The following is a 20,776-nucleotide window of genomic DNA, read 5'->3' as shown; positions in this document are numbered from 1 at the left end:
CCCTGTCTTGCATTTATCGACTTTCGTCACATGCAGAAAAATAACTGTACTTTATGTCTCTTAACAGTACTAGTATCTTCATCGTCCAACATCGATTCGTTCTGTAAACGAAAGGAGGTCTAATGGAGAATTTGAAATTATGTGTTATATATGTATTATATCTATTTTTCCTAATGGTGGATGAATGTGATGAATATTTGAAAGTCTGCTCCTCGACATAGATGCAATCATGGTCACCGTCATTACACATCTCCTAAAGTATCCATGATGATGATATCTCTATTAATGACATTCTGCCATTTCTAAGAAAGCCATTGCTTATGCATCATATGCATGATGTTTGTTCATGACCCCTTTCAAAACTGCCTACTCTTCACAATTTTAATATGTTTGGAAACGACTGCTACGAAACCCCATTCAAACCAATACAAGCTACCAGCTATTTAATCTCGGATGTTGCCAGTCACAGACTTCCAAAACTGCCGGGCCCACATTGGGAAGAAGGAAAAGGAAAGAAGATCCTTTGTAAATTTTCGTAAAATAATTTGACCTTTCACCTTTTGGAGACCTTTATATTGCTGAATTAGTTCACCTTTGACTTACCATAAGTGATCCCCCCCTTTCAAATGACAATGTTACAATTGTAACTACCAAATACTTAAACCTTCTATAGGAAAACTGCCAATCCTATCAATTAAGGTTGGAGTCGAACTCCAACCTCAGTGTTGACTGGCTAGTGATTACAGTAGTAACTACTTAGACCACTCGACATCCAAGGCCCCCTAAGCATAAAAGAAGCTGGAAATGGAAAAAAAAACACAAATATTTGATAGTTTATTGAAGCAGAAGAATGTCATAAAATACCACCAATAAATAACACATACATAATAAATAAAACAACAGATGTACAACTTAACCCCTCAAAATAAAATGTAGGCTTCTCTGAACATTTGATATTTATGTGAAATAGGGTAGGCCATTCTTTTTTTACTCCCTGAAAAAAACATGTGTTTTTATTTGTAAAAATATAAAACTTCATTTTACTTATTAAAATATTATAATGTAAAAGTATAGATACACTGCTAATATTACAGATTTTAAAGTCGTTAGTAATTACAAGTTTAATAATTTTAATTAATTATGTATATATAGAACCCCAATTTAAAAAAAATTGTCAGTTTCAATTTTGCCATTTCCATCCTGCTTATTTTTTCCCCCATCACTGAAAACTTCAAAATTATTTGCAAATTCCAAAAGGGTTGCATTCATGAAATATGCATTTTAAATATTTGAATTGAGCATGTACATTAAAGATCATATTGCAAGAGCATAAACAATTTACCACTTTGCATATTCGGTACACACAAGTCAAAAAACACTTTTGCTGATGTGGAGTTACTTGTTGTGAGTCAAAGTAATTGCTGGTGATTTGTATGACTGGCACTCTTATTTAAATCTCTAAATATACTTTAAATTAAATATGACTTAATAAATACTACCACTTAAAAAAAGGTTTAGCAACACAACTTCTGACTGAAAAGAAGCATAGTCTTGATTTATCTTTAAAGTTTGTGTTTTCTGATTCTTCAATCATCTGTGTATTGGAAAGTACGACAGTTATGTTTATAAAATTTCAGACAGCTACACTGTTTGACAACTTTGAGGGAAGAGGGTCAAAATTAAATGTCACAATTTAAAAAAAAATTAAAAAAGATTGCTGTTACCCTCAGGTTGTGTGGACTTTTTTTACACAACTTTAATAGAGAATCTGTAGAAATATATAAATGTCTATGCACAGCGGACAAATATTTTACCACAGAGCTACTTTAAGACCAGAAGAAGCATGCTCAAAAATTAAACATCACAGGCTCTATGTCCTTTAAGTTCATTAGGAGAAAACTTATTCTAGCTAGAATAGTTTATTAATCTGTCTATATGTTTTGTTCTAGAACTTGGTATTCTTCTGGAGTTAATATGAGCTATGATTTACCAAAACATAAATAATTCAATAAATAGAAGTATACTATGTGTTACATGTGATGTATATTTCACAATTAATGTGACTAAAGATTACGTCTTGCTTTTTCTCTTTAGAAAACCTTCATGGTCACGTCTCAACTTACTCAAGTCAGTATTATAATGTAAGAAAAGTAAAAAATAAAACCTCATGTGTAACAATTTGACCCTAGAGTAAGACATATTAAAAAAAAACTGTTTATACACAATACGAAAAAAATGCATTTTAAATTACGAAAGCAACTCATCTGCAAGCAGCATTTAAAGAATTTGAAATAATTAACCCCAGATTTTTGTCCTTTCTTCAAAAAGTCACAATAATTATAAATAAACAGCCGAGTTTACAGTAAGCGACAACAGTTACATACCACCCATGTTGGTCTCTGATGAGATACATTGTAAATTGTTATGCAGTGTTTGGATTTGTTTGTTTTTGAATCCTAATGTTTACTTACATAATTATTTTTTCAAGAGAATTTTTATTGTTAAGGCTTAAATATTTTTTGCAAAGTTGATTTTTTTCTAAAAAAACACACAACAACTGTAACAATTTTGTTAAATAGTACCTAGTGTACACCTATTATTAGCTAACTTGATCATAAACATGCATATTTTCTAAATTCCTAGAAACATTTTCCAATTCCTGTTTTTCTTTAGCATCTGGAACTTTTTCAAATATTTCTAACAACCTAGTTCTTGCTAATTCAATGTTTTCTAATGACCTAGATCTTGTAAGATTCTCGTTAACTTTTACACCTTTAATTGGTGACTCGGAATTAGATTTTGAAAGACCAGGAACACTTTCTTCATGGTGGATAACAGTTTCTGGCATAGAATTACTAAGTCTCCACGGTACTTCGTAAGGTTTTTTGTATCGATTTTTCCTCACTAGTGACCGTTTAATTAATTTCATTTTCCCTCGAGGTATAGAAGAAGTAGGTGTATCCTGATATGGATCGTTATTTACAGTTCTGCTGGACGATGGTGAATTTGGATCAACGACAATATTTTCACCCGGGTCTAAAGTCGGATAAAATGTTCCAAATGTTCCAGAGGATATGTCGCTAACGTAACTCTTATCGATCTGTAAGATATGAAGTGACCTAGATTCTGTTGGCTCACTCCTTGTCCTCATCCGTTCACGGAGATACTGTTTACGACTGTTTGTTACAGAACTCAGCATCCCAAGCTCATCCAGTGCCGAGTCAACGTCCATCTCATTACCTGTTTTCTTACAACAATAGCAAGATGGTGAACCACCATTCATGGTTTGTCAAAATACCATACACTAACCTAAAACAAAAATTCAAAAAATAAGACATTGACGTGAAATAAATCTACATGTCTATTAACACCCTTTGCTGAAAATAGATTTTGTTATCTGGGTCGTGTTCAATATCGTAGCGGCTTCATAGGGTTACATAGATTTATGACTATTGAATGTGTAGCTAGCCTAGCTGCTACATACATATTGATAGCAGTTAGGCTAGCTTCTTGTTCAGTAAACAAAAATCTATGTAGCACTACCTAGCCACTATGATATTGAACGCAACCCAGGTGTTTTGGATATATATATATCAAACATAAATAGCTGGAATATATTACAAATGTTATTGAATTTTCTGACAAGAGATTTTAACCTAAACAGGATTAGCTCACACTAGGTTCAATCTATATGGGTTTCACAGTACACTGTATTTATATTTATGCAAATTGGGACTTGGATGGAGAGTTGTCTCATTTGCACGCATACCACATCTTCTTATACTATATATCACTGGTTAAAAAATTTTGTTACAGCTAACTAGCCCAGGACTAATTGGCAGCCGGATTTTACTAGCCCTGTTATGAGAACTGCTAGTCCATCAAAACTGACCTGCTAGCCCGAGTATGCCTTAAAAATTAGAGTTTGCTGCTTAATACAAAGTGGGTGTAGATCCCTTGTTATGAAGGCAGCATTAAACACTGTATTTAATATTTTTTGTTGATCTGCTATTTATTCTGTTGGTGCTTAACCATGTTAACCTAACTTAGAACTTAGTTCCCACATACAAAGCAGACTTTTTATTGGCGTGCTTGGGGAAATAAGGGCAATATTCATAGAGCATCGTTTCATCAGCAACAGCCGACCTTGCCCAGGGGAATCATTCTGTCTTGGACAAAATATTTTTTCCCCTGCTTTTCCCGGTTATATTTGTCATTTTTGGGGGATGAATTTTCAGCCTCGTAACCCCCTTCATCTACCGTTTTTTGTTTTGAAACTGACGAAGTTTCAGGGGTGCCCGAATTAAAATATTTAGAAATATTTTGTTGCATGGGTTCGTGCTCAACAGCTGTCCGCGACAAGACAGGTCAATACCGATCAATTCTTCATACCCCCAGTACCGTTAATTGAAAATCTCGGCATAAGCAATGTACAATACCCAGGCCAAGGTATGAGAAATCAATATTTAGAATTGCGATCAATACATGGTACCGGGCCACCCAGAGTTATTTGCATACGGCAATCCTTGGTAGAATCCTCTACTCTCCTTCTATTCCGTTAGATGAGGGTACGGAATCTGCCGAGTTGAGACGATTGAGTTATTTGTTCTATTTTAAAAATATGTACAACAAGACCTGTACAAACCAGTTCAAATTTTTGGAATCCCGGATGACGTAATTGAATCTGATTGGCTAAGATAAAAAAGTAATGAAGGGATTTTCCACTTTCTATATTGGAAACGTCCAGAATTTTTTGTTACTAGTCCGTCGGGCATATTGGGTTACAAATTTTGATTGCCCCTTGCGTACATCCTCTAGTCCCGGGCATCGGGCTAGTGGATTTTCTAACCCCTGATATATGTAATTTAATCAGCAGAATTCAGTCAGACTTTGAAGCCCAATTTTATCAAATTAAACACAGTTCTTCATGTTCTTTAAATCTTTCAGGCCAAAATTAAAAATATGTTTGTTTCCCCTCCCCCCACCCGGGTCAAAAATAAGCCCCCGGGTCAAAAAATTATTTTCCACAAAAAAATCGAAATTATTTTTTTCCTGAAAATAATTTGTTTCCATTTTTGGAAAGTGCTTGAAAGCAGAAGGATTGATAATCTAAATAAATACACTCGAATTGAGCACAAACAACTGATAAGTGGCCTGGACTGGACAAGTCAAACCATTCATGTGACCATGCTATGACAATCACATCCAGTTAAAAAAAAAAAAAAAAAAAAAAAAAGAACCTGCCTTCCTGGTCTGTTTACAAAGGGTAGACCCGGGGGAGGGGAAACAGACATTCTTTTAAATGTGGCCTCAGGTTACCATATAAATTTACTAACACATCTAAACATGTTCATATTCTCCCTTCCAAAGTGTCTTCTTTTATCATGTTTATTGTACATGTACATGTACGTTAAAAGTAATTGTAGAAAAAAATGTAACACCAAAGAAAGATTATGCAATCGCAAAAATTAGTGGAAGTATAATATATTCATGTGCAAAAGTGTTCTGGAACAAATACATTCTCTAGTTTATATAAATGGACATTTTAGTCTTTTCATGTTGAAAATTTCTATCAAAGAGATAACACATAATTCAAGGAACGTCTTTAGTTGTTTAACAAATAAAATGATAAAGCTTAAGATAAACATTTGAGCAACTGTATTTTAAATAAATAAGTCTAGTGAACCAACAACTTCAGTTATAGCCTATAAGTACAGGGGCGGATCGAGCCATTTTAAAAAGGGGGGAATCCCAACGCAGAGTAAAGGGGGGGTTCCAGCTATATGCTCCCATTCAAATGCATTGATCGGCCAAAAAAAAGGGGGGGTTCCAACCCCCGGAACCCCCCCCTCTGGATCCGCGCCTGAAGTAGTTGTAGCCTAGATTGCTTAGATGACAAATGAAACTATCAAGCTGCACCATGTTTTAAGCCTTCCATTTTAGTAAGAGTAATATTTATCTTTATCAAGTATTTGGTAGTTATGTTTTTTTTATTTGTTTCATTAAAGATGACGCCATGTTTCATTGTTTACATAGATTTAATAATTACAATGCATTACTACCATTTTACTTTGTATTTCATCATGTTCATTATATTTTCATGGCAAAAAGGAGTAGGTCCAGTTAGACCCCTTTTTGGCCCCAAAATATAGCAGTTTTACAAAATTGTTAAAATGTAAACTTTTATTTATTTATTGGACAGTAGAATGCTTCTAGCTGCTACATAAATATGGGCTGTTTTTGATAATACAATGCACATATATCGGGTACTAGCACCATTAAGTCATGCTAAATTACTGAAATCTTCACAATTCTAGCATTTTAGTTGAATTTTGGACGGTGTTCATCCTTAATATTGAAATGTAAGTTGTATTTTATGATTATACATAACATATATAAAGGTTGAGGATGAAAACGGATGAGGCCACTTTCATTTTTGACAAAAACCATCTGAAAAGTGACATTTTTTGGCATATTTGGAAGATTTTTCATATTTAGGCTTGAATCGGATCGTTTTTAATGACTAAATCAGTTAAAATCTGTGTAATATTGATAGAATGTCTACTAAGTGGCTGTGGTCATATTACGCAAGCGGATAAAATTATCAAGAGATAGAGACTAGGGATTTCAATTTAGTTTTCATCTGCATATATTTTGTCTAAAAAATCATACTAGAAAAATGTAAATAAAAAGAAAAAAGGGGGAGAATGTTGTCATGTTTTTGATTATCATGGTCGTATAAATCTATTTCATACTTTTCATGTCAGATAGGAACATTATTCTTGTAGTTTTATATATATTCTCTGTAGTATAATTGGAAAAAGAAAGTGGCGAAAGCTTGTATAAAAGTTCACAGCCTCTTTCTTCAGAGAAGTCAGGAATGTTTATGTTTTTTGACCGCCAACGAATGAGGTCAATTTTTGGGTCGAACTAATTACCAAGCACAGAAATAACCAAATACCAACAAATGAAGAACGGTCCAATTCACGCTGTGTATTTTGATTAATGGCATACATTTTCATCGGCGCGGATATAGAATAAGATTTTTATAATCATGCTGGTATTACAAGTTGGCAATGAAACAGCAAAATAATGAATTTTATTAAAAACACGAATAATTGAGCATTTATAGAGGGACAATAGAGAAAACAAAGTTTTGAATTCAATTATCAAAATTAAACTTTAAACATTAAGTTTGTGACATACAAAATAAGTAAACAATATAACTATAATCCACATATACATAAACACAATCATTCATTTACAGTAAAGCTGGATTTGTTTTCAAATTTCAATCCAAAAATTTTCCTATGCTGAATAAAGTTAATCAAGTTACATACGAATTTCAAACCTCAGCCCGACAATACCTGTATTTAGCATATTTACAATGTTCCTGTTATACATATATAACCATAATAACTTTAGTGCTAATATCACAGGCGCGGATCCAGAAGGGGAGTTCCGGGGGTTGGAACCCCCCTTTTTTTTGGACGATCAATGCATTTGAATGGGGACATGTAATTGGAACCCCCTTTGTCCTGGGTTATGACCCCCCCCTTTTTAAAATGGCTGGATCCGCCCCTGTATCAAGCCCTATGAGGTTCTGGATGGCCGGTGTTTCCAAAATAGAGAATACTAATTAAATAAACAAGTAATTTAAAGAGAAAAAAATTGCCGCGAAAAATCTAAATAAAAGATAATAATATATGGTGCAATTCAAAGCATTCAAAATAACTGTGCAGAACTCACATTCGAAAACCACATTAGTGAAAAAGTGAACAAAGCAAACTCCATATTTGCAGTTCTTAGAAGAACATTTAAATACCTGGGAATAGAGACATTCATGCCACTATACAAAACCATGGTTAGAACACACCTAGACTATGCCAGCTCAGTCTGGTCCCCATACAAAAAGAAAGATATAGACAAAATAGAAGGTGTTCAAAGAAGGGTAACAATACAACTACCAGGGCTAAAAGACATGAGCTACCCAGAGAGACTAAAAAAACTAGGCTTACCTACATTATCCTATAGGAGAATAAGAGGAGACATGATCGAAACCTTCAAAACAATGAACGGACACTACGACAAAGAAGTTAGCTCATTTTTAAGAAAGGCAGAAGATTCTCAACAAAGATGTAGTAGTAGGACCAACAGTAATAAAGTAGTTCATCAAAGATTCCAATCTAATATCCGTAAACACTCTTTCTCTTATAGAATTGCTAAAACCTGGAACAAACTACCAGATAAAATAACAAAGTCACCATCGATAAATTCATTCAAAAATCGACTAGACAAATATTGGTCAGACGAAGAATTATACTATAATGACTATAGAGCAGAAATATCCGGAAGTCACGGTCAAAATAGTATAAGAAACACATTAAACTACGAGTCTGGTGAAGAGGAACCTTGAGGGATCCTGTACTGGAAATCAACTATAAGTAACTATAAGTAAAACAATTAAAAGAATATGTTGATGAAATATAAACTGATTACAAAAATAATTGATGTACAGAACAAACAAAAAATCATATGATTGTAGAAAAAAACAATAGAGAAATCATTTCATGAGAATTTCACAGAATATTAAGCGTTATATTTAAAGATACAAACAAATGGCCTAAACATTTAAAGACTCCAGAAATAAAGGACCCACATTAAGATCCTCATATATATGAAGTAGGGTTTTATTAGGTTTTTATGAAGCTTATCGTACACTCAATGTGCTTCAAAACATGAAAAAGGATAACATAAACAGTACTAGAGACACATGCAGCTACTGGTGAAATTACCCAATATTGATCATACAGCTCCTCGCGTTTTTAGTACTTAAAAATCCTTGACTTTCAAATATTCGGATTTAAGCGTACAAATGTAACCGATGAAGATTAATCCAGAAAAGCGATTCGAACGGATACATCCATTTTCACTGATTTTACGTCTTGAATTCAGACCAAAACAGTTTTAAAACATATTCATGAATTCAGTCATATTAATTTGCCTTTTAATTTTACGTCTTGAATTCATAACAACAAAGTTTAAAATTAAACATACAAACGATTTTGTGGTCGTGTTTTTCTTTTTCTTACTTCTTGTTACATGTATATATCCGCGAACAACTTGAATCTCCGAGATATTTACATTTTGGATTTTTACTTTTACAAAATTCAATTGAAATTAACACCGTTACAATTGCAAACAAGAAAAAACAGGATTTTATTATCTTTTCTTGAAACAATTTATGCAATAGATTTCAAGATTTAGCGTAATCCGAATTAAGCCACAAAGTGAAGTCTTATCCCGACCTGTTTTAACTTGGCCTACTGAATAAGTGTCTCCTACAACTAATCACAACATTATATTTAAAGAAAATAAACAAAACCTGGTATTTCTTATCAATGATATTAAAGTCTACAGGAACCGAAACTATAAAATGTGAATATGATTTTATTTGCAAATTTCACCAATCATCGACAATGATATGAGCTAAGCAAACATGCACAATACAACAATGCTATAAGAATTGATTCTAGAATCAACATAGATATATATCAACCAAAAAAACATAGTCATGATAAAAGTAACTTTTGGATGGTAATGGACCTAATTTTACAAATCTGAAGATTGTTTTTTGAAGACATCAACTGCTAAAAATCGAACTGATGAGTTTACCTTTTTTTCAACTATATCATGTAGCTTATTCTTATGTTGTACGGTAACATCACTGTACCAGGTAAGGTGAGGATTGAACGCTTATTAACCTATTACATGTAAACTCCGCAACATTATTTTTGTGGCTGTCCTAAGTAAGGAGCCTCTAGTTAAGTAATTGTCGTTGGTTTAAGTCTGTTATATTCGTTTTTCGTAAATCGTTTTGTTATAAATTAGGCCGTTAGTTTTCTCAATTGAATTGTTTCATATTTTTCATGTCGGTGCCTTTTTTAGCCGACAATGAATTAGCTTGAATAATATCTTGAAAACTTTAACAGATACTGAAAATCTAAAAGGAACAAAACTTATGATAAGATTGTTAAGATCTACCTACTTTCTTTTTGTGCCAAAATTATCAGATGACTCCTCAGAGAATAATTGCCCTTAAATGATGTTTTTTTTAATATAGTTTTCATACCAAGAATATGGGTGATCCCGCAACCATGACACAAAATCAGTTCATGTATCCCGTAACCATGACACAAAATCAGTTCATGTATCCCGCAACCATGACACAAAATCAGTTCATGTATCCCGCAACCATGACACAAAATCAGTTCATGTATCCCGTAACCATGACACAAAATCAGTTCATGTATCCCGCAACCATGACACAAAATCAGTTCATGTATCCCGTAACCATGACACAAAATCAGTTCATGTATCCCGTAACCATGACACAAAATCAGTTCATGTATCCCGCAACCATGACACAAAATCAGTTCATGTATCCCGTAACCATGACACAAAATCAGTTCATGTATCCCGTAACCATGACACAAAATCAGTTCATGTATCCCGTAACCATGACACAAAATCAGTTCATGTATCCCGTAACCATGACACAAAATCAGTTCATGTATCCCGCAACCATGACACAAAATCAGTTCATGTATCCCGTAACCATGACACAAAATCAGTTCATGTATCCCGTAACCATGACACAAAATCAGTTCATGTATCCCGCAACCATGACACAAAATCAGTTCATGTATCCCGTAACCATGACACAAAATCAGTTCATGTACTGCAAAAAACATGCAAAAACCAAAAACCCAAAGAAAAAGCCTTTTCATTGTTGTCACGGTATTCATCTAAGCCATAATGAGACCTTCAACACGGAGCAAAAAATCTCTCACCTCATTGCAAGTTGAAGACCTAATATTTTATCTTGTTATTTTATATGTTGATGGAAAACAATGATTTAAACAAAAATAACAAGTGACCAAAACAATAGGCCATGAGAAGTTATTGTCCTTGAATGACAATTTATTTTAGATTATTTAAGTGATTTCCCTGTTAACTTAAACAGGTAGGAAGAAACTGCAAAAACAAACAGGGAATTTCTATACTAGTGAGTATAGAAAGTCCCTGAAACAAGTAAGCCCATTAACTTCAAAATAATATGTTGATCCCTTCATGAGTTATTTAAGCCTATACAGAAACGATGGGTTTTGACTAATTTTGAAGTTTATTGTATACGACGATGTCACCTTCAATCGTGAAATTGACAGCGTATATGCAAATGCAATCGAATGACCTATCACAAGTTGCGTTAAATTCAACCTTCAATCGTGGAATCGACAGCGGGGAGACGCCATCCAATCAAAATTGACGTTTAATCCGACCTTTTACCGTGACATAATTGGCAGCGGGAGGGCAGACGCATCCAATCATAAGTCACGATGTAAGTGACGTACGTTGAATCAGACCTTCAATCGCGAATTATCAGCAGACAGACGTCACCCAATCAGAAGTAACGTTAATTGTCATATTGATTAAGAAATGTATCCTCATTTATAACGTTACGTCTCATAAGTACTTTCTTGGTTCAGAAAAAAAAGTATGTGCGCACCTTTAATTAATTAGTAATATGCATTAATTTATATAACCCTGACGAGATCTTTTGATTAATTTATAAATATAGTAAACATTTGACCGAGTTTTAAAAATGTATTAATGGTTGTTCTTCCGTAATGCGTTTTTAATCTCTGTGCTAAGTAGATTAACATTATAAATTAAGTTTTCGTGACGGTTACAGATTAGATTCGAAGCCAAAATTAATAAACTGGTAACATATTTATAAGTGACAAACTTCCATCCAATTGGGCATATATTGATATAGATAATTTAAATATATATATTTGATTGTTCACATGTCGATTTAAATTTAAAAGATTTAAAAACAAATTGTTCTGCGTAGAGATAACGGTGTTGACTATACCCCTTAGAAACGGATGGGTGAACCGGAAGTGTCACCTTTATATTGTCACCTGCACACGATCAAAGGCTTTTAAAAGGATCAATAACGTGTTTAATAGGATCAATGAAGCCAATACACAAATCGTTATATTTGGCAATACACTATTTGTGTGTAAGCTCATCGTAGGACTGAAATATGTCTGTCAATATCCTGGGATAAAAAATGTGTACAATGAAAATCAATGTCACCGCAAAAAAATAAGAGAAGATCGTTTTAATCTGTTTAGATTTTTTGAAAACTGTGGAAGTGAATGAAAGAAAGAAAATATTGGATTTTAAAAGCTTTACAAATAAGACATATTTGCATTTCTATGCTAAGGTAAACTTTAAAGTAATGAATTTGTACTGAGGAACTTGATAAATTAATCAATATCGTCATATGCAGTTGTGGATTAGAAATCGAATGTGAGTGACATTGGTTAATGAACAGTGCAATGAAAAGAACAGCGATTGGATTAGGAACAGATTTATTAAACAGTTGTATTATCTACTGACGACCCAGTTACGTCCTAGACCCAACTTAGAAACACTTATCAATAAGGTAATTAGCTAAAACGAAAGACAATTTAGTGTCGATATGGCTTCGTCATTCTTAGGGCCCGAATCTCCGAGGCCGTATGCCGTCATTTCTGAAGGATATAGAAACAGACTTTGCATCCCAACGTATTCAAGAAGTGAGCAATATGACTTTGGTAAGGAATATGACAATGCGTTTTATAATTTATTACAGAAATATACCGATTTAGACACCACGGACCGTTTTTGTTACGTAGGTGACGTCAAAGAAAATTTTGTGGAGAAAATTGCGGACAAGTTTTGTCTACTGGAACCTGTGATGACTGTCATACCCGGCCATTACAGCTATGTGGAGACTGACAACCAGAAAGTTCTCTCCCTTAGAATTGCACAAACTGGCGCCGAGGAATACTTCCGTCAGTTAAAGAAAAGTAAGGATTCAGACAAATTAGTGTTTGACAAAATTATGTTAAAAGATGCTATCCGATACTTTGAGAATCCCAAGGAGACGTATGCGAATATTATGGGATGCTTGGCTCCTGGTGGACAACTCCTTATCGTTCACAGACCGAGCAACCTAAATACATTGCCACTATTTGGTGATGCCAAAGAGAGGCTGGAATCCAACGAGACGCCTTATATGGATATAATTAATGACTTGCAAGAATGTAAACTTGACATTCAGTGGGAAATGGAATGCTTACCACTGATAATTTCAAAACGCAAGTGGTTTTCTATGTTGAAGGAAAAATTTCCTCCAATGATGGAAATTATGAGCGATTCTGAAATAACTTCCGGTGTGCGTGAACTATCGGAGGGAATTCTAAAGTATGAAGGGGAAAATGTTGAACTAGTAGATAGACTTTTATTTATCTCCGTTTCGAAATCCAAACTTGATGAAGGATTTCCGAAGTTACACAGGTACGGACAGAGTGAAAATGTTTTTCCAGATTTGCATGATCTGAAGTTTTCAATGGAGTTGACGGAAGAAATCAAACCATTCGTTAGCAAAAAGAACTACGAACATAAAAAGACACAAAGACGGTAGTTAGCAATTTGTGTTGCCTTTACGTTTGCTTTTTAAAGTTTAATAGATATAATATTACCAAAACTTATCAAATTAGTCCAGGTCAAAATTTTGAGTGGGCGAATCAGTATAAATTAGCGCTAAAAGTGCCTTCAGCAATATATTAACCGCAACTAAATTTCTACTTATTGTCCATTTAATTATATTGTACTAGATATCTTGCCAAGTATGGTAAAAGCGAATAATTAAATGTTACGTTTTCCTAGAGTCTTGAACAAAAGCAGTGAAAATTTGTGAATGGATATTTGGAATTACTTCGCATTATTCAAAAATACCGTTAACACATCGTCAATAGATAGATAATAATGGTTTATTAATTTGGCAATCTATTGATCAAATAAAAGTATAAATAACAATGGGAAGGTCACATGGTATATGGAAACAATACAACATGGCTTTTGTAATAGAATGGCCCAAAGCGCGCGAAAGGGTCAGAAAAACAATTATTGAGAAGTATAAAGGAAAATTTTCTGGTCTACGTAAATTATAAATAGTATGCAATTCACGGCGAGTCGAATCAATGGAATCACATTATGTAACAAAAGTTTCGAAAAGAAAATTGCTTTAGTTTAAAAGAGAAGGAAACGGTATAGGATCTCGTTTTTTATTATATCTTTAAGTAGCGTATGTGCGTACTTAGGCTTAGGTATAGCTTACTGTTTGCAGCCTAATTAAGAACAAAAAAATACGTAGTCTTTTTTACCTTTGATAAGCGTGTTTGCTAACTTAAGCTTATGAAACTTCAGTATGTGCAGCTTTAATTTAGAAAAGTCTTTTTCACTTTGATTTATTTAACAAAGGAGAATATAAAAATTTGCTTGCACTTCTGTTCGTTTCCTCGAACCCCAAAGAAATTACAATAAATTTGCCATTTTCAAATCCACAGAAATATGTATATAAAACAGTTTCTTGTTCGTACCGACGATCTTAATCAAAACAATGTTTGCTACGCCATTGGTCTAATATCCATTGCTTAGGAAATTGTCAGCGAGCCAATCCAACCGTTTTGTTTTGCTCCCAAATTATCACCAAATGTCTTAATCATTTATAAAAATATGTCTGTGATCAAGTATATGCTCAGCGCTTGGTGCCAATTTTTATTTTTTATAGTAACTAGTCATTTTTGTGAATTTAGAAGTTTGTATGAATAAAAGTCTTTTGTTGTTTATGTCATCAAATATCTTCCCTATATGATCATTTCATGGCATGGCTGGAATCTTATTAGGAATAAACCATTTTTATTTGTCTTCACAACTACATGGCTGACATAACATTTTAATGATTGAAAAAGAAAAAAATGTCAGCCATGAATAGTTGTGAAGAAAAATAAAGAACTGAAGATGGCCTATGGCCGAAACGTTTTAAAAATTGGTTTATTCCTACAATAATGTAAAGTATGTTCCCTCATTGAAATTTTTAAAACAAGGATCTTATAAGTAATACAATGCCATAAGCAAGCCTGATCTTTCCCAAACACTATTGTCCCAACTTTTATACGAGATCCATGAATGAATCAACATCGGTGGTGTTGATTTATTTGCATACTTATGGTGAAGATGTGGTATACAGGTCAATGAGACAGAAACCCAACGAAAAGACATTTAGAACTAGGCCGACACGCGGTCTTCAACAATAGCCATATGTCTATTCCTTTGAGATATTATTGTGTCTCGGAGACACAATTGATCACCCTGCAGATGCGAAGTGTTATTTTAAAATACACAAAGTTGAGCATTCAAACTGTTAGAGTTATCCAGAACTATAACATGTAACTGCTTATACCCCAAAAATGCCAAAGTTCAACTATCTCCCTAAAGTGAACATATTAATAAAAATCAAAACCCTGACCACATGCACACCTTCAATGTATGTACAAACAGTCAGCAAAGTGAAAACTTCCTAGCATTCAAACTGTAGGAGGAGCTATCCGGAAACCCTCCTCTTATGCAAGTAAATACTCCAAAAAATGACAAAGTTCAACTATTTCCCAAAAAAAGCAAATATTAATAAATATTATAACCCTGCATGACCATATGCACACCTTCAATATATGCATGTACAAACACACAGCAAGTGGATTCAAACTGTAGGAGGAATTATGCGGAATAACTATATACCCATAATGGGACGGATGGACAGGGGTAAAACAATAGGCCCCCAACTTTTAGTTGCGGGGGCATAAAAATGTTTATGCTATCAACACCAAATTCTTCAACTAACAAAAACACATAAAATATGTCATGTCGTGTAACAACCGATGACGTCATTCATAGCTACAATTTCATTAAAATACTGATCATGTGTTCAAGGTTTGAAGGTTAAACCCCAAACTTAGACGAATATGTATACCTTACAAACATTCCATACACAAAATAAATTGACCTATTGCTTCTTGTATCTGAGAGAAAAACACCTATTTACTTATCATAACATACACGAGTATAGCTGATCTATTGCTTAGTGTTGAGAAACAAACCAAATAAAAAAATTAACTCGAACCAAGAGCAAAAATTACAAATGTAGGTCAAGGTCAGTTCGACATGCACACCCCACAATAATTAGGTCAATGTCCGATGAGACCCTGTCCGATCGACATGCACACTTTACAATAAATAGGTCAAGGTCCGATGAGCCCTGTCCGTTCGACATTCACACCTTACAATAATTAGGCCAAGGTCCAATGAAACCCTGTCCGTTCGACATACACACCTTACAATAATTAGGTCAAGGTCCGATGAGACCCTGTCCGTTCGACATGCACACCTTACAATAATTAGGTCAAGGTCCGATGAGACCCTGTCAGTTCGACATGTACACCTTACATTTCATACACTGACATATTGCTTACTTCAAGTATCTAAGCAATGGACTGGACCACAAAAACGTAGCCTTTGTCACTGGTCAATGAAATGTAACCAACAGAGGCAGATCCAGATTTTTTGTGATTAGGGGCGGCACGGACAGCCTAATAGGGGACATGCTCCAGTGATTCACTAATCAACCAATTTTTTCCAACAAAAGACGTTTGGGGCACTGTCTCAATCCCGACCTCTAGTCTAATTCAAATAAAACCTGTCTAAAAGACATGTAGATCTTGCAAGTAACCCATATACCAAATAAATTTATCATATAACTCATATGCAACAAATTCACATGACAAAAAAACAATAAATATTCATGCAGTTTCTTAACACGAAAATAGACAAAAGACATTACAGGCGAAGACATCTACACGAAGGATTTGAGGCATTCAGATCGTGTTTACTATCTGAAATATAAAGCTTTATACAAACAACTAGACATACCAAGAAATCTCAACCTTGCAAACAGATCCTTGAATTGAGACAAGTCATGTATGGCATGCATTTACACATTGCAACATCCCAAAACGTTAAACTAGAACGTTATCTAGTTTTTAAGCAGTTTTAAATAATGGAATGAGATCTAGAACAATAGACATATGCCAAACGGAAACTTCAGAACATAAATCATCTATCTATGCACCAAATATGAAGTACCAAGGCCTTACACTTCAGGAGTATACAACTAAGTACATAACCATCCAAATGTAGCACATTCTGCTTTGCCAAATGTTGCAGGCCAGACAGCAACTCTAGTTTTAAAGCACTTTTAGCAGTTATGGAATTATGGAAATTAAGTCAATGACAAAACACACATGTTAGTTGTAAACTTCTGACCATAAAGCATTTGCAAGTTTTCTACCTTTTAAAAATTAAAGACATCAATAGTGAACACAAGCTTAATATTCCTATGTCTTGCATACTGCAACTGTCGTCAGTTAAATGTCCTAGTTATTAATAAATCCTTAAGAATAAAGAAACCAAGTCTATACTACAACCGTTTTGATAGAATAAATGCAATCTTTACCCCAATTATTATAGATTATCCTTGGCCATTTCAACAAGATTGATTTTCTCGCTTGAGATTACCAATAATAATCTGTTTATCGCTATTTCACCTACAATGACGTTGTTCATTTCATTGGCAATGGCACGTGCACCTATTTTCTTGCGATAATTTTTCATATCAGTCTACTGTGCTAAAAAAAGAATTTATTAGTCAGTAAGATCAAAGGAAAATTTTGTAAAATAATCATAATGAAGAATATTGTAACAGCAGGTAGGTGTTAAATAATTTTATTTCAAGCACAACAATAATTATCAGTCACACTTCATCCACACCATAACAACAATGAATATTATGTTTTGATATATTTCTTTCACCTCTGTGATCATTTTTGGTATCATAAGGCCTCTATTACAGTTTTTCATATCACATGTTGATTAGACAATGTTATTTTTGTATATACAAGGTTTGTTACTGACAAAACAAAACACTATTTAAATAAAAGACAAAATTGTATATTTCTTTTTGAGACATATAAAACAAAATAGATACTTTCAAACAGGAATTATTAATCAATTACTCAACATCCAGTGGCAAGTATTACATGAATTATTCAGGACAAATTGTTGGTAAATTCTAATTAATTTTCAGTCTTTCTTTACAAAGTGTGATTAAACATTATTCTCATTCTCATAAAAACAATCAAAATTGCACAAAATATGTGATCACAATCCAAAGGATAGTTTATTCTATCTTGACCCAACATATTCTCTTTTCCAGGGTCCATACACCATACACATACTGTCTGAAGTTGCCAAGACCCAATCACTTTTAGGACTTTTCAATGCAAAAATTCATTTAAATTCAATAAATATGTCCTGGTCTTTCATTGTGGCTCATAATTAAGTTTTTAAGTGTAATATCAAGTCCAAACAGGGTCCATAAGAAAGATTTCCCTAGAATTCTTCAAAAAAAGTGGTGAATAAGGTCTTAGACTGTCCAAATTTTGGTATTTTCAATAAAATAGTACTTCAAACTACCAGGGAAGAAAATATTTTGTGAAATTTACTGTGCATGACCTGTAAATCTGCATTAACTGTGTAACCGACAACATTACTCACTCCAACCCTCCTTTCTATTCAAAGTTTTCTTATACATCTTGTTGCTACTTTGCCCCTCTTATATATGAAAATTGTCAATTTAATTGTCTTGATCCGAGTACTATGTTTAATTTGACTCAAGTCCCACCCCATTGCAACAGAAATGTATGAAGAAAATTTGGAACAGAAAAGCTTGCATGCAAACCACAACAACTATAATATATAAATTAAAAAAAATACAGGTGAATCTATAGAATAAATAAATCAAAACCAAACAAAAACAAAAATAAAAATGTGTGTTAATCCATTACGGTACAAAATCAGAACACTCACAATCATAGTTTTAACAGCAAAACATCTTGCATATCTTGTGCTTTACCTATTAATCTTTTATTCTTTTAAATTTATTTAGCACCTTACAAGTACTAAAAAAATTCTTTAATGTTCAAATGCATATTTAAGACTTTACGAATGAAAACATCTAAAATTTAAGACAAAGGGTTTATTCATAGTATGTCATTGTTGTATATAGGAGAATCTGGAAAAGGGGGGGTCTGTTATTCTGTAAACATTTAATTTTCACCCCTTTTTTCTCTAATCTTCAAAAAATTAGACCATGCAAATCTCTAATCTTCTTTTTTTTTGCCTGTTATTCTGTAATCTTCATTTTTTAAGGGCATTATTTGAATCATTTAACCCCATCCAAACCCTCATATAGCTTAAGGTTTTTCGAGGTGCAGTTTAAAAATCACTAATGAAATAATGGGAGTTTCTTTAAGAAAAAAAAAGAGGGGGCAGGAGAGGCAGAAATAAACTAATTATTATATAATACAAATTATATATAAATCTACATCTACTTAACAATGTTTATAAATTAAAAAATACTATTTTGTTATTTATTACGATATGTCCGACTAGCTATGGTGTTATTCCTACTAATTACAGGCTCAAAATTACAATTGTGTAATTAAAAGCTAATAGCTCCACATTACAATTGTGTTATTAAAACAGCCAATATAAATATAGAAGATGTGGTAAGATTGCTACCACATTATACACCCGTCTAATGATGAAAACTTAACTATATGTCTATAAGCATACAGGATTTAGTTCAATCTGATTCAAGTACAGGTCCTGCGTGCATGCTAGCTTACAGGAATTTTACAAGTAAGTAAATACTAAGTTAGAAGTTTGAAAGACATTTAATGAGGTATGTTCTGTATTATAACAAGATAAATTGCATGGATTTGTAAGATTATCGAAAAAATGATGGTCCAAAGGTTTGATCACCAAAAAAAAATATGCAAAAAATAGACAGAAACAATTTTGGACTTTGCACAAGAAATAATAGCGAGAACCAGCAGGTTTTATTCAAGGACCACATTTTTTTTTGGTTGAGAACTCTGGTATTTGTAGTTTTTTATCTGTAACTTCCCTGTTCTTTTATCCAGGCTTATCAATGAATTAAGCAAATATAGAATTATATAAGTAATATATATGAATATTTAGAGTTGATGGTCTGGTTAAAATATTCCAACCTGCTCCATCCAGTATAATCCAAAATTACAATTCATTCTAAGTATCCAATGAAAATTTATTAGGGCTATTCCAGAAAAAAATGTAGGGGGGGGGGGGGGGGGGGGGGTGTTATAAGGCACATTATATAAATAATACCTGGGTGATGGGTATAAGGGCAACTTTTCACACTATAATTCTCAATTACAATTGTCAGGGTGGCGGGTGCTGGCAAAAACTGCCTTCCACCCCCCACCCCCCCCCCCCCCCCCCCCTACATTTTTTTCTGGAATAGTCCTAATACAGGAAAATCATAGTACACAATTAAATACAGAAATTGTAGTACATTTAACTTGCAAAATGGTAAGAAAAAGAAAATGAAAACACATAAATATGTATATATAAAAAATACACAGCTCAAAAGATTAACACACAAGCTAATAACAATAAAATAAAAATTAACTAAAAATGTTGCTTAAACAAAATAATAAGCTCTCGATTCTCTGACATGTAGAAACACTATTTATGTATAATAACAAAAACAAAGGGTACATTTATTCTATTTTATAACTTGCCCTCCTTATCAATTTGAGATTTATATCTACATGCATACATTAATTCACCCATAATATAATTAATATTTGGGATGTAACACACCTATCTGGTTGGCTGACAGTGTTTCGTCTATCGACTTATAAACATAATTTTGTCATGT

At 33.4% G+C, this 20,776-nt stretch overlaps 2 protein-coding genes across 2 annotated transcripts; one reads left to right on the top strand and one right to left on the bottom strand.

The window, feature by feature from the left end:
- Window positions 1-821: 821 nt before the first annotated feature.
- Window positions 822-6,932, bottom strand: LOC139498818 (uncharacterized). The gene is made up of 2 exons (XM_071287377.1): window positions 6,756-6,932; window positions 822-3,309 (listed from the first exon to the last, which is right to left on the bottom strand). Exon 2 carries the CDS (start codon window positions 3,281-3,283, stop codon window positions 2,600-2,602), a length of 684 nt encoding a protein of 227 aa, XP_071143478.1. The 5' UTR covers window positions 3,284-3,309; window positions 6,756-6,932; the 3' UTR covers window positions 822-2,599.
- A 5,034-nt stretch (window positions 6,933-11,966) lies between these two features.
- Window positions 11,967-14,743, top strand: LOC139498815 (uncharacterized). The gene has a single exon (XM_071287375.1). It carries the CDS (start codon window positions 12,554-12,556, stop codon window positions 13,538-13,540), a length of 987 nt encoding a protein of 328 aa, XP_071143476.1. The 5' UTR covers window positions 11,967-12,553; the 3' UTR covers window positions 13,541-14,743.
- The last annotated feature ends 6,033 nt before the right edge of the window (window positions 14,744-20,776 follow it).

The sequence above is a fragment of the Mytilus edulis genome, chromosome 12, assembly GCF_963676685.1.
Source record: "Mytilus edulis chromosome 12, xbMytEdul2.2, whole genome shotgun sequence".
NCBI classification, from domain to species: Eukaryota; Metazoa; Mollusca; class Bivalvia; order Mytilida; family Mytilidae; genus Mytilus; species Mytilus edulis.
The sequence above is the reverse complement of the archived record's forward strand: the minus strand, read 5'-3'. Positions and strand labels throughout refer to the sequence as shown.

Coding starts and splice junctions, on each gene's coding strand:
- LOC139498815 (XM_071287375.1), top strand. CDS start 12,554: ATGGCTTCGTCATTCTTAGGGCCCGAATCTCCGAGGCCGTATGCCGTC.
- LOC139498818 (XM_071287377.1), bottom strand. CDS start 3,283: ATGAATGGTGGTTCACCATCTTGCTATTGTTGTAAGAAAACAGGTAAT.